The 15634-nt window shown below is 38.1% G+C and overlaps 1 protein-coding gene across 1 annotated transcript in view; it reads right to left on the reverse strand.

Moving 5' to 3' along the window:
- CNTN3 (contactin 3) overlaps positions 1-14334 on the reverse strand; it is an 87027-nt gene extending 72693 nt beyond the window's left edge. Inside the window, exons 1-3 of the mRNA XM_067303660.1 lie at positions 13928-14334; positions 13236-13358; positions 9586-9751 (exon numbers count right to left, since the gene is read on the reverse strand). Of these exons, the coding sequence (XP_067159761.1) occupies positions 9586-9751; positions 13236-13358; positions 13928-14334 (696 nt within the window). The remainder of the gene's footprint in view (positions 1-9585; positions 9752-13235; positions 13359-13927) is intronic.
- Between the last annotated feature and the right edge of the window lie 1300 nt (positions 14335-15634).

Below are 15634 nucleotides of genomic sequence, written 5' to 3' on the forward strand. Positions count from 1 at the left end.
TGCTTCTATGGGCAAATGCTTAAAACAGCTTAAGGTTTCATCATACAACATTAACATTTAAACATGATTTAGACATTTCTGTGTAGAGATTTTGACTTGCTTATATCCACGACAAGTGCTATTAGGAAAAAAACTATTTGGCATTTGAGTAAAGTTAAATAAAAAAAATCAGTAGGAAAAACAAAGGCATTTGAAATTCAAGTAGTAAGCATGACTTTCAAAATACTATCCTCGACTCCAGTTCTTGTAGAATGTTATTTAAAATAATAATACCAATTCCCTTTTGAAGGAAAAGAAAGTTAGTTCGGATGATGCTGGATGATGCCTTACTGTTGCTGTCATTGAATCTCAACAAAACAAGATTAAAACAAACAAAAAAACCCACCAACCCTGTTTGCCCCTCCACCAAAAATAGAGGGCTGCTAAATACATAGCACAGGTCACACTAACTGTGGACAAAGGGAAAAGATGCAGAGCTCTTTGCTAATAATGAATAGGAAGGGTATGAACACAGCAGAGAAAGGGCAAGCACGAGTGCAGGAAAATTGAGAGGACTTCTGCCCAACTGGCGAGTTCATTCTTTCCAGTTTACTCCATCCCCCCAAAGCTAGTGCTAATGCATTATTCAGTGCACTTCTTTGCTCTTCTTGAAGCACCAGAGAATGAAAAAAGAAAATACATGGATGATTTGAGCACATTAATCTCCTTGGAACAGAAAGGAATGAGACAAGATCTACAGAGAATTGCATTCTGTCTGCCTCTGCTGTAATGGCATTACACTTGAATGAAAGCAAAATTATGTGAACAACTTAGTTTACTGAAGGGTCAAAGAGCTGACAGCTGTGGTAAACCTTTAATATGCCATCATGTACCAACATGCACATCCTTCAATGGATGAATAAATGTGGCTGAACAAGGGGTTACACCTGAGCAAAGAACCACATAGATTAATAAATTCAGCATCAAACCATTCTACAATAGATTTGGGGGCAGGAGGAAAGCTACCCAGAAATACAGATCTGTTCTTCTGTTATTCTACTTATAAAAACAAATATAATCTCAGTACTACTGAAGAGAGTTTAATAGATTGAAACATATATATAAAGAGAAAACCCCCCAAACACAGTGGGACCTCAAGTCTTTTTGTTGGTATCTAAACAGATACTTCAAGTGACAGATGCACTATGTGCAGATTGATCTCCAGTGTAAACAAAATTTTTCTATGTAGGGTGGCATAATCCTCAAAAGTATATTGTTAACTACAGTTTAATAAAAAGCCCATGGCTGAAAAAACAGCTTCATAAAAAAGAATGAAGATCTCACACTGCACAGGGCTGAGAGAGGTAATAACAGAAGAAAATAAAACACAAGTAGTATATATCTTCTCATAAGTAATAAGTTTCTTTGCTTATTAAATGACGCTACATACAATCCATAGTCTGTGCTGTTACCATTCACTACCATATTCTATTAGAAACATTTATGTAAATGTATTATCAATACAAAATAAAAAACAATCTAGTGCAAAAGGAACAGTACTGCAGGTTCCATTACTTTAAATATCTACTTTTTTTAGCAAGTAGCTATACTCATAATAAACATCAAGAAACAAACTAGATAGGCTGGCAGCAAATCAGAGCACTGAACAGCTACATATAAAAGTAAAAAGGCATACAAGTGAAGACATTTACAACAGAGATTCTCAGTCCCTTCTAAATCTGAAGTTTTTGTTGCAGCCGTGGGTTACTTAAGGTTAAAACTTACTATGTATTCATACATTCATTAAGTTAGTATAATTCATTAAATCACAGCTATAGCCAAGGCAACTGCACTTGCTAGACATCATTTTTTAACCAACCTTTTGTAGATGAGATTTTGTTGCTGTAAAAACGCATGCAAAACATTAAGTTTATTTTAGTTCTTATTTCAGTTTGCAGAAGCTCCAGTCTACTACTGTTTGATTAGTCATGAAGGGTGAAAGTATGCCACAGATAGCGCACAGATGTGTTTCTGTTGACCGATACATTTTTAATGTTTGATTTTGTAAGTTGTAAAACCACAGTTGAAGGCTCAAAGGATTAAATTCCTACCAAACATACCTATCAAATTCAATGGGCTTTAGATCAGACCCTTAATGTGAATGTATACAAACTATAACTCCAAAGAATATCTAATTAATATTTAATTTGAAAATAATTATTGCCAAGATTTTGGCAGTTAGAGATAAGTGAACAAGGGAGAGCAAGTAGTAAAACTGAAACACGACTGAGCTAACAAGTTACATTACATAAACAGTCCATTCCTCACCCGCTGCTGCTAAGCTTCAAATGCATGCGACAGTCTGATAGCCAGGATTCTGGTGAGAACGAACTAAAGGTGGCAGACAAACAAAAGCAGGTGAATGAACAGGAAGTAGACAAAAATCCAGACAAAATTCCGAAGATCGTTGTTTCTTAGTGTCAGTACTAACATTGCAGTAACCAGATTGCTTATAACTTAACTCTGAAGGCCATAGCTTGCAATGAACCAGAGAAGCAATCAAGTATCTCCATTATAGTTATGGAATAAAAACTTTGATTCAGGTCAATTTATGTAACACTATCTTCCATTGCACTCCAGTTCAGAAACTTATATTAAGCAAGTCCAATCAAGTGAAATATTCAACAGGAGAAAGGTTTATGGAGATGAAGCAACAGGTCCTTGTTTCAGCCTCATTTAATGCCTTAAAAATGAAAGCAGATGCAACTAACACATGATGTGAAGCATTTTGCATAAACTGTTTTTGTATTCTGATTTTGGGCCTTGTCCCTGTGATATAGAAGATTCAGAGATCCCCCCCCCCAATTCAGGAGGGTTTGATTTTGATTTTGGCTGGGGGCGTAGGCTAGCCTTCAAACCTTTTGAAAGGATTTTGCCCAGACAACCTAGCAAAGCAGAGGGAAGATTTGATTCTCATGAAGAACACCACTGGGAGGGGGGACGACACATAATAAATAATTAGCTTTTAAAAAGGATAAAAATAGTTTTGTCATGTACCTAAAATATTCTTTCCTTTATTTTCTATGTCAGAAGGTCTGTTCTCTCCTCACCATACTCCCCTCTTTCACATTATTCATGTGCAGTCTTTGAAAGATAATAAGAGACAAACAGATTTACATCAATTAAAAAAAAAAAGATAGGGTTGCTATGGGAATAAGATGACAAAAAAAGTTACTTAATCCAACATAAAAAAGACAACAACTGGAGAGAACTCAAATGGAATTGAAATTGCCACCTGAACAGATAAGGTTATGATGTGTAACAACTGCTTTCTCTCCTTCGTTTACTCTGTTCTTTCATGTAGATTTTATTTTCTCTTTAGATCTTATTTACAGAATACAATAATTCATGTTAAGATTGAAGAAATTAAAAAGATTTAGAGCTGAAGTAATATTTTCCAATATGTTCCTCACTATGGTAATTCATTTGTATTCTCAAAGCTGAAATCATGTCCACTCTGAGTCAATTCTATGGAGGTAAATCCAGAATGTTTAAAGTGAATCTTTATATGTACACATGTTAAAGAAAGTACAGACATGGAATTTTCTGTCCTAAAGCTAAAGTCTACAGCCTGCAATAACATTTTCCATAGGCAAATACATAAATTTAGATTTAATTTTCCCATAGCTGCAGTCAATAAAGGCCATTCTTACAAGTTTTAAAGGCAAAAGCACTGTTGCACCACCCCCTCTCTCAAAAAGTCAAGTCACCGTTAATGTCAGCAGTTTATCTGAAACAGAGTTTCTTATTAGAGCTTGCTAGAATCTCTCTCCAGCTAGCAAAAAAATACCATGAAAAGAAATGGGTCTGTCCCGTTTTGAACTGAACTACAGTCAGTGCAACAGTATATAACTAATGCTGACACAGGACAAACATTTCATCACATTCAAAAAATGTGGGGAAATGTATCTGCTTTCATTACATATCCCCATAGCTGCCTTGACTCATTAAATAATATGCCACATTATTTCCCCACATAGTGAACCTGAAAAAGAGAAACATCATGAAACCTTAGAAGGCCCAGTTCATAAAGTCTCTCTTGGTAACCAAAAGAGAATCTGGAATAAAATAGCAAAAAAACCCCCAAACAAACAAAAACACCCAACACTTAAAGATATAAAAGAGCTTTAGATGACCGATTCTTACTTGAACTTCAGCTCTACCTATGTAAAGGCCTCCTAAAATGAACAAGGAGTATATGTGAAGATTCTTTAAAGTGATGCTGCAAGATTTATTTTAGGATAGATTAACATCAATATGAATCAAAACCATTTCAATATTTTAACATCTGCAATTTGTTTATTTACCAACAGCAGTACATTTATCAGCTACCTCAGAGGTATTGGAGAATCCTTAACTGAATCTTACATCAAGTTATTTTGGGAATTTCTATATTGTTTCCAGAATTATGAATACTTCTTTGAGTAATCAGGATAAAATGCATAGTAAATGCATTGGTCTAAGCTGTTTTAATTCAGGTTCAAAGTATTTTGAAGTTCTCATTGCACAACAACAACAGCTAAAGGCAAATAAACTGCCCGACACTACACTTTTCTTTGTTGTCTTTTGCTCCAGCTGCAGAGCACCTGAATACGCAATGAATTATTTTGCGGAGTGTATGCCTTGTTTGCCAGGAATGACTTTCATTCACAGTGGACAAGACGGCATTTCAACACTTCCCTATTTGAGACAGTGGAGGAGAGGCACAAGAGTTGTGAAGTTTTCTGCTTGTTTTGAAAGAGGTTCATGACATGCTTCAACTCCATACATGCACAAAACAAAAAAAAAAGTGATGATAAAGCAATGATTCCTCACTTTATTTCTTAACAAAGTGACAGTTACTAAACAGGACTAAACCCTGCTGTACATTTAGAATGTAACAGTGACATTTCATTGTACTGATACTTAACAATGCAATGTCTTCTCAATTTTATGATTCTTTTCATGTAGAACATACAGCCTACACAAAAACTCAAGTGTCATTACACTTTTCCTCACAATTTGAATGGAAACTGATAAGCCACCTGTATAAGGTCACAACAGTAAAGACAACATTAGAACCCAGGTTTTCTTAATCACAGCCCTGTGCCCTTTGTATTGGGCTATTCTAGTTTCTCATTTTACACTGCAGGAAAACATCCAGTTGGCTTAAGTATAAGGAGTTCCTTGCTTCACCATTGCATAAAATTACTCCATACCTCACTCCTTTACTAAGTCTTTCTATTCCCCCTCTGTTGGATTAAAATACTCTGAATACTTATAGTGATGGTTCAAATAAAATGATTTCTACATTCAAATGTTCCTTCCTTGAGTTCACAGTCCCCGAACACTTGACCCTCCAGTTTTGTGAAAGAATAAAGGATAAGCAAGTGCAAATACATTCACTTACATGTCATGTTAAATAATATTCTGCTTTCTCTCCCAAGATAGCAAGCAGCACTTGTCTAGAAAAACATCTTCATTCCTGCCAAAATGTAGGTATCTGAAGTGTTTTTGAGCTTGTAACAAGACTCTTAAGAAGTTGACAAAGTTGCAACTACTAGTTCCATCCAGGAAGGAAAAAACATGATGCATTAAATAGCTATATCTTAATATTCTGTTTACAGCTATGGAAATTTGCTTCATTTTAGCATCAATAAGTTCTGATCATGCTAATCATACAAGAATATAAATGAGTCTTTATTTGCCTAGGTTTTCAAGCAGGTATAACAACAAGGTTGAAGTTAAGCTTTTGCTTCACAACCTTGTGCTATTTTTGCCCCCCCTCTGAAAACCAAGTGAGAAAATTGTGTTCTGATCCCTGATAAATACTGATCCCCGAAATCTCACTACTGAGGTGTACAACCTGTACCGGAAAAGCTATAAAGGCTAATATTATCCCAATTGTTATTAAACAAGAAGTTACAAGGTTAATTACACCCCAAAAAAGTTTTTGTCCAAGAGGCAAGCATCTGCCTAAGTCAATTATGACATCCAAAATAAATGCTTCAAGAACAAAGAAATCAGAATAGTTTCTTCTAGGAGTTTTTTTTTTTTTTAATAAAATATAAAGCATATTTATTCTCAGTTCTGTTGTCTTTCTGAATAATTAGGTAGACATTCAGCTTTAGATTTCAACCTCAATGCACCCTCACTCACTTTTCAACTCTCATTCACAACCATATTTACTTTTTCAATATCCTGAGCTTCCCAAGTGGCTGATACAGGTTGTGCAACTGCACAGCAGAACTTCCACCAAAGGCCTTTCACATAATGTTGCCTTCCCAGTGGCTTTTATCATTCTGTTTGCAGAGAAAAGGATTCTCCTCCCCCGCTTTTTCTCTGCTTGGCACATTTATAATATGACTCATCTGCTGATCTCTAGCCTTTGTAAAGGGATGAGCACAACTAGATATATTTTACAAATAAGAAATGGAAAGTTAAAGGTACTGCCCAAAAGCCCAGGAATTATCACACTAGCTGAAATTACTCAGCTATTTGGGTCATCATTTGTTCTTCAACAGTGGCCAATGATAGATACTTCAGCAATACAATGATAGATACTTGAGCAATAAAGGTTGTTCAACAGCAAGCCTGGGATGTTTCTGTCTAGTTTGCTATTAAAAGGTAGAAGAGACAATAGGATAGCTGTTCAGGTAATGAATGAAAGCTTTATCTTCATTTCATTACCCTAACCAGCAAAAGGCAAGTAAAACAACGAAGCTCTCTAAGCTTTTCTCTCCAGTAGCAACAGCCTGACAAGTTAAAGTCATCCTACTTTACAGGTGCTGCTCAGGATCAGGGAAGAAGAGAGAAGCCGATGCTTTAAGAGAATAAGGAAGGATACCAGCTTGCTGAGAGTGGATGATACAGCCTCTCAGAGGCAGCTGCTAGTCTTTACTTCTTGCAGGACAACTTACTTCCTCCCATCCCTAATGGCAGGTAGCTTTGGGATGGAAGGAAGTAAGTTGTCCTGCAAGAAGTTCCAAAATCTGCATTTTTGTTCTGAAACTCAGAATTGCCAAGGTTGGGCCACACTGACCCAAAAAGCAGCTCTAGAGAGGCTCTTGTCCTACCCTCACCAGATGGTCATGCTGTGCCTTGTCTAATGAAAGGCTATATACCTTCAAAAGCTACTTTCTCTAAGTTATCTGAGGCAGTAGACTGAAGTAATACAAGGAATAAATTGTCTAGAATTTATTTTAGGTCTATGTTCTAAAAAATCCACCAAGAAATTCTGCAAACAGAAATCCCAAGACACAGAGAGTTATCATCATTCTTATTCAAATCAATAGCCTAGATATTTGATAAATGATCATTTTTAGGGGCTACTATTAAATACACCCCAAGTCCTATAAACTTTCAGAAAAAAATATAATGGAACTACTTGTTATATTTTACAGCACTTTAAATTGCACTAGAGAGACAACTGTATAAATACAGATATATAGCCTTTATACCCAGTAATATTTTCAATAACAAGATTTTATTGCAGAATAAAGCACTTAAAATTAAAATTGCCAATAACCAGAACTACTCCATTCGGATGTCATAAATACTATGAGGAGCTTAATTAATGAAGATAAACACAGCATTTGTCATGTTGACATGAAGCACTAGTTTGCAAGTGAGGATTCAGCTTTAAAATGAGACAGTATCTACAGCAAGAAGTAGCTGCTTTACAAGAGAGGAGGTTTTCTTTAGTTTGGAACACATGGTGGAAATGGATGAAACTTTTCAGAGGCAGTTCTTAAGGTCTGTCTTTGGAAAGAGGTTTATAGTACCACAGCATTTTCTACACTTAAGGAATTAAATGTTGTAACTGATAGAATATGCCCATCATCTAAATGTCAATTCCTGTAAATCCAGTGAACTTAGTGAAGCTCCAGTAAGTCAATGACAGTCTTTTCATTGACTTGAACAGCCTTAGGTTTACAGCTAATAAGAAAAAAGAGGATCCTGACAAAGGAAACTATTTATTCCCTCACTTCATTCAAAGTAGAGGAATTACCATCATCGTCTGCTGCCACTCACCTTCTTATTGATATATTGACAAAGAAGAAAAATAAGCACTAAAAAGCCTTTCTTGAAATCAGTGTGCTCTATTGTTAAGCCAAAAACACAGAAAAGCTTGCAATGCCAAGCACAAGTGTACAAAAAGACTATAGCTATACTAAAAACAAAAGTTGCTGGAGGGAGGCAGAGGCAAGATTTGCACTGGTTCATAGCAAAAGGTGTCACTGGGTCTTCTCTAAGCTACTGCCTTCTGCCACTTTATAAGCAAAAGGTAAAAATGGCTGCAGGAGGACAAGTTTCTTAGCTCCCAGAGTTTAAATGCCACTCTTTGCTGTATCTTTTATTCAACACAAGATTAAAAAAAAAAGACACACACAAGCCCCCCCACACACACCTTGACAGCAGGTTGATTTTAAAGGTAAAAGAATACCTAGAACAGGTGCGTTTTTAAGTTTACAGTAGCAGTTCTGTATTCTGTTATCAGATTTGTAAAAAGCACTCATGACACCAGATAACTGACAGGAAAGCAGGACTTATGAAATCGGCTCCTCATTTTGTAACTAATGTAACAAACAAACAAAATTTTCTATCAATTTAATAAATTTGTTGGCAATACATAAGCGATCCAGGCTAAACAAGTCTCTGAAAGTCATTATTAGCATAGATGCATATTACATTATGACTATAAATATATAATGTACAAAAAGAATATCACTATGTAAAACATTATGCATTGAGATACAGAATGGATCTGTCTGAACAGCTTAATTCTTAATGAAAACTGAATTTTAACAAGAGGAATGTCACAGTCTTAAGTAAGTAATGATAGCTATTTATTTTTTCACAAATAGATTTTCACCCATACAGAAACTACTTACCAGAAACTAAATCAAAATTGTAGCAAGTTCATAACAGCTATAAGAAAATGCATCTGCTTTGCACAGGCGAAGGTATTATTGGGATTCTGCCAATGTCCAAGAAGCATACACTAAGAATTGCACATTTATGACTGCAGCTATTCCACTATCTGCGATTAGTCTCAACATAAGAGGAAGAATTCACCTGAAACGCATTAGTTGTTCTTGACTGATAGATGAGGAAGTGGCTTAAGAATAAGTGATTGGTATATCCTTTGTTTTCAAAAAAAAAAAATACTGAAGCCAAAAAAGCACTCTCATGCCTTCAGAGATGTTTAACTAAGAGGAAACCGCATCTCACTACATAAGCTTATGCCGACTGGAAGATAACATATGCACTCAGTGGGAGACTGAGTTCTTAAAGAGATTGCACATGTGAATACAGAGAACACTGATTTAGACTACATTCATTACAGTGATCAGATATTACAGCAGCACTCTAAAAGGACATTTTCACATCAGCTTTAGAAGTGTCCAGTGCATCTGCCAACACAGTACAGGAGTACAGCTTCCCATATCAACTACCGGTTAGTAAGAATTTGACCAAAATTCAAGTCTTTGTTTCCCTTTATACTCTTCATATCTGGATGACAGAATAAACAGGAATAGTGTTCACTCCTCTCATTCATCTTACAGGATCCCTAATATTAAAAAACACAGCCATGTTCCACTCTGTTCTTGGTAGGATCTCCTTCTGTTCCTTCAAAGGACTCCAGTGCCAAGGATCTTCTATCAGAGGCTTGGCTCTCTCAACACTAAAGACAGTATATGCTGCATCCTGTTTAATGTGGTTCCATATCCTATAAACAAAAACTTACAAATCTGTTTGGGGCAGAATGAGCAGGCTGTAGAGCCCAAGTATGAGGTAGAGAGACACTTTTGTATTTCAAAGCCATTCAGATTTCTCAGAGTACATTAGAGTATTCCTCAACAACAAGCAGTATTTCAAGTGCAAGTTCAAGGGATTCTAAAAGGGTGCTGGTTTTATTTAATCTTTTCTCCAAAAGCTATACGTGAAAACATTACATTCCTTGGCTTTCTCCAGTAATCCCTGCCATATTGTCTCTACAAAAATTAGTTTATAACTAGAGGTCAAAACTTCCTATCCACTAGGAAGTGGTGACATTGAAGAAAAAACTTTAAATATCTGGTCACAGTATGTAACACAAAGGCATAAAGATACACAGCATTTTGGAATGAATTCAGAAATCCAATACTAAAATAATCTGGAATCTCCTGATACTAGAGCAAATAGTTTTCTTCATCTGTAAATAGAATCTTTATGAGATCCTATGTTAATATCAAATAAAAGAACAAACCATGGCAGATCCAATAGCAATACTCAACACAATTTTTATGACAAAAGTCAAAGGAAAATAGGATTGTGAATGCCAGTTGTATTATTTTACAAGAGAGGAATAATAATCCAAAGAAAGAAAATAGCTCCACCTCAGTATTAGGGGTAACAAAAATACTCTGTACATTATCCATCTAACAAAGATGTTTATGGTATACTCACAGCCATCACATGCATGCATACTAGGAATCCCTAATTATCAAATATTTTAGGGAACTACATATTCCAGAATAATGGAAGTTGGGGATATGCAAAATTCATTTTGCAACATGCATTTCTGTATTCACAGACCAAGGAAAACAATAAGCTTAATTCCAGATTGCCATTAAAATCAGCATTTTCCTATTTTTCAAAGGAAAGATTTGAAGGGGAGAAAAAAGCATTGAAAGGAAAGAACCCTTTAAGGTTCAATTTATATATAGAGAGGTTTGAAACACTAAAAATTACTCAAAGTATTACCTGCACATCTACGCATGCATTAGTGCTCAAAAAACTGCAGAGGAACATTCCAAAGTTTTACTTTGTTGATTGTGATTTAAAGGTTCATAAACATCCAATATTTGTCCTACTCTACTGCCTTTGACTTCCATATGTCTAAAACTAGGTCCACACAGAATATTTTAGCAATCCAAACCTACCTCTGCAGTACAGATTTATTCCACTTAGTTACATTTATTACATTTTTTAATATATCTATGCCTACAGTTAATAGAACAGCTTGCCTAGTTACAACAATTCCTAGTTTTACTCTTTTTTTTTTTTTTTAATTTAGCATATCTGGGTTTTTGTGTCAAGATACAGGTCATATACAGAAATAGTTGGTTTAATTGCCTTGGACGTTGACTATGCCAACACCACAAACACGCTGTTTGGAAGTTGAAAATTATCCAGTCACATGCAGCGGCAAAACTCCAAGGTGTTTCAGACTAAGGCAGACAAGCATTCTCCCTTGATTTGATCACTTCCTGACCATTGTCACATACGCACACACAGATGCTGTCATTTATATTCAAGAATCAATACTTACTATATTTCAGACTATTTGTTCCTGGTTTTCAGCCATAATGTAACATTGTCACGGAAACCTGTCTTTGATGTTACGATATACAGAGAAGCCATTAAAAAACAAATTCTGTTTTTAAGCATGTTGAAATGCTTGAGAGGATCATGCCTAAAGGGAATGAATAAGAACTTTTCAGCTCCATGTTTATAGTCTGAATACAGCCAAGGCTTGTAGGCTTAAATAAACAACCAAGTTTAATGGCTCTTTATCTTTTTTGTCTTGCTTTGTTCAGATAAAATACAGTCAAGATAACGTTATGATACTATTTGTGGTGGTAACTAGTTAGAAATTTTGCAGAGCAAGTTAGTCCAAGTGGATTCTACAGGTCTCATTCCAGACATGTTTGGTTGTGTTTGATCTGTCCTCTGATCTCCTGAAGAAAGATTTTTTTCTAATACTATATATGTATATATTTACACACACACACACCCCACCTTGCTTCCTTTCCTTTAAACCTTTTTTTCTTTTTATAGCTTTATTTCCCTTTCCAGCATTCTTCAAAACTTGTTTTTCCTCTTAATTCTCAGGAAGAACTAACAGGGTACCTCGGCAGAGAGAACAGTGGTCAGCTCATCTGTTTTGTGCTGTTAGAAAACAGCAGCAAATGACAGGAGGGCAAAAGAAACTTAATGTCTTCACTCTGTACCAAAGTTGCTATGAAAGGATGGGTGAGCAAGTAACCAGCACAACACTTCTGCCAGCTGAGGCTGAGCAAGATGGTGCTCCCCTTGGAGTTTACTCCTTCTCTCCAGTTTAGCAATACAATAAACACACAGCAGAAAATGAAGCCAAAATTAAAAGGAGCAGTAAGGAAAGCCAGCTGTCACACAAACTGCAGAGAAGCAGTTTGCACACTCATTAAATAGGTGTTTACTTTATTTATTTATTTTAGACACCGTATTTGTCAATCACTGCATAGCAATGCATCACAGTCATCAGTGCCTTTTTCTTCCTAGCATTATGGAAATGAAGGAACTGCTATCAAAGTTTACCAAGAGATTAAGTGAATTCTTCTGGGTCACTCAAAAAAAAGTCACTATTATAGTCACTACTATAGTCATGGAAAGTCACAATCACAGAATGGTTGAGGTTGGAAGGCACCCCTGGAGATCATCTAGTCCAATTCCTCTGCTCAAGCGGGGTCACCTAGAACATGTTGACCAGGACCCTGTCCAGATGGCTTTTGGATATCTCCAGAGAAGGAGACTCCACAACCTTTCTGGGCAATCTGTTCCAGTGCTCTGTCACCCTCACAGGAAAGTAGTTTTTCCTCATGTTCAGATGGACCTTACTCTGTTTCAGTCTGTGCCTGTTGCCTCACGTCCTATCGCTGGGCACCACTGAGAAGAGTCTGGCCTCATCTTCTCAACACCCTCCCTTCAGATACTTGTACACGTTGATAAGATCCCCCCTGAGCCTTCTCTTCTCCAGGCTGAACAGGCCCAGCTCTCTCAGCCTTTCCTCATAAGAGAGATGCTCCAGTCCCCTAATCATCTTTGTAGCCCTTCACTGGACTTGCTCCAGTAGCTCCATGTCTCTCTTATACTGGGGAGCCCAGGACTGGACACAGTACTCCAGATGTGGCCTCATCAGGGCTGAGGAGAGGGGGAGGATCACCTCCCTTGACCTGCTGGCAACACCCTTCCTCATGCACCCCAGGATACCATTGGCCTTCATGGCCACAAGGGCACATTGCTGGCTCATGGTCAGCCTGCAGTCCACCAGGACCCCCAGGTCCTTCTCTGCAGAGCTGCTTTCCAGCAGGTCAGCCCCCAGCCTGTAGGGTTATTCCTCCCTAGGTGTGCCTAGGTGAAGGGCTTTGCACTTTCCTTTGTTGAACTTCAGGAGGTTCCTCTCCACCCACCTCTCCAGCCTGCTGAGGTCCTTCCGAAAGGCAGCACAGCCCTCTGGGGTATCAGCCATTCCTCCCAGTTTTATATCATCACCAAACCTGCCAAGTGCGCACTCTGTCCCTTCATCCAGGACGCTGATGAATAAGTTGAACAATGCTGCACCCAGTACTGACCCCTGGGGGACACTGCTATCTACAGGCCTCCAACTAGACTCTGCGCCACTGATCACAACTCTCTGAGCTCTGCCATTCAGTCAGTTCTCAATCCACCTCACTGTCCACTCATCTAGCCCACACTTCCTGAGCTTGCCTATGAGGATGTTATGGGAGAGTGTCAAAAGCTTTCCTGAAGTCAAGGTAGACAACATCCACTGCTCTCTCTTCATCTACCCAGCCAGTCACCCTGTCACAGAAGGCTATCAGGTTTGTTAAGCATGATTTCCCCTTGGTGAATCCATGCTGACTACTGCTGATCACCTCCTTATCCTTCACATGCTTAGAGGCCTGTCCCTGCTTCCATCTTCTGTGCACTTCCTTCTTCTGTTTGAGTTTTGTCAGGAGCTCCCTGTTCATCCATGCAGGTCTCCTGGCTCCTTTGCTCAACTTCCTGCTCACTGGGATGCACCACTCTTGAGCTTGGAGGAAGCGATCCTTGAATATTAACCAGCTCTCCTGGACCCCTCTTCCTTCTAGGACCCTAATACCACGGGATTCTTCCAAGAAGGTTCCTGAAGAGGCCAAAGTTTGCTCTCCTGAAGTCCAGTATTGCGATCATACTTATTGCCCTGCTTCCTCCTTGTAGGATCCTGAACTCCACCATCTCATGGTCACTGCAGCCAAGGCTGCCCCCAGACTTCACATTTCCAACAAGCCCTTCCTCATTTGTTAGTACAAGGTCCAGCAGTGCACCTCTCCTCATTGGCTCCTCCATCACCTGTGTCAGGAAGTTATCATCAATGCTCTCCAGGAACCTCCTGGAGTGCTTGTGCCTTGCTGTGTTGTTCCTCCAGCAGATATCAGGATGGTTAAAGTCCCCCACGAGAATCAGGGCCTGCAATTGTGAGGCTACTTCCAGCTGTCTGTAGCAAACACCTACAACAGTGTCACCCATGTTAGTTTGCCCTTTAATCCTCACCCGTAAGCCCTCAACCCGCTCATCATTCACCCCTAGGCAAAGCTACATACATTCCAGTTCGTTTCTCACATAAAGGGCAACTTCCCCACCTCACCTTCCTGGCCTGTCCTTCCTAAAGGGCCTATAGCCATCCATGGCAGCATTGCAGTTGTGTGAGCTATCCCACCACGTCTTTGTAACTGCAATGAGATCAAATCCATGTGACTGCACACAGAGCTCTAATTCCTCCTGTTTATTCCCCATACTGCATGCATTTGTGTACAGGCACTTCAGAGAGGTATTTGAGCACGCTGATTTCCCAGGAGGGGTGCAAGGGGATTGCCCATAGTCTTGTAAGTACTTCCTTAGCTATATGCTATTGCTTGAGGTAATCCCACTTGAGCCCCATTTTGCTGCCTGCATGGTCTCGATAACTCTCCCCTTCCGTCTTTCCTAGTTTAAAGCCCTTTTTACCAGGTTGGCCAGCCTGTTGGCAGAGATGCGTGTCTCCCATTTAGTAAGGTGGATCCCATCTCTCCCAATCAGTTTTCAAACAGGGTCCCATGGTCACAGAAACCAAAATCCTTTTGCCAACACCAGCAGCACAGCCAGTTATTTACTTGGAGTATCCATCTACTCCAAGTCATAAAATATCTGGAATCGACTCAAGACTTCACCACAGATGATCACTTAGTTTCACACTTTACTCTTGTTTCTTTACATATTCTATTAATCTCATCTTTGAACTTACTGTTCAGAGTAATTTAAATGTAATCATTTTAAAACATATAAACGTATGCTCTATATCTCCTTCCTAATAAGGTGGATGTTTTCTCACTGGTTTGAAACTCCATGCATGCTTTAAGTGCTATATAATCTTTTTTTCTTCCCTAAGGTAAATTGCCCAAGTAAGCAAAAAGATAGCAGGATCATTAGTCATACAGATATAAGCATACATTAAAAAAAAAAAAAAAAACACACAAAAAAACAAAAAAAAACTCCAAAGGTCCCATCCCCTTAGATACTCTCACATCCCCACTTTGATAAACTGACAAGATTCACACAGCATAAGCCCAAAGCAATTCAATATAGGACACTATAATAGGGGAACTAGTATAAAATGAACTTATCTGTAAGGACTCTGAAAATGTCAGAGTTTATAAGCCAAGATCAGCAACATCTCCATTTCTGTAGAAGTGATGTCATCACATAAAAGACAATTCTTTCAAGTCTTGTCTGCAATTTAATGATGTTTATAAGCAGACTATAAGAAAAGTAGTTTTCTATAGAAAGTCAG

This window comes from Apteryx mantelli, chromosome 12 (assembly GCF_036417845.1).
Source record: "Apteryx mantelli isolate bAptMan1 chromosome 12, bAptMan1.hap1, whole genome shotgun sequence".
NCBI lineage: Eukaryota > Metazoa > Chordata > Aves > Apterygiformes > Apterygidae > Apteryx > Apteryx mantelli.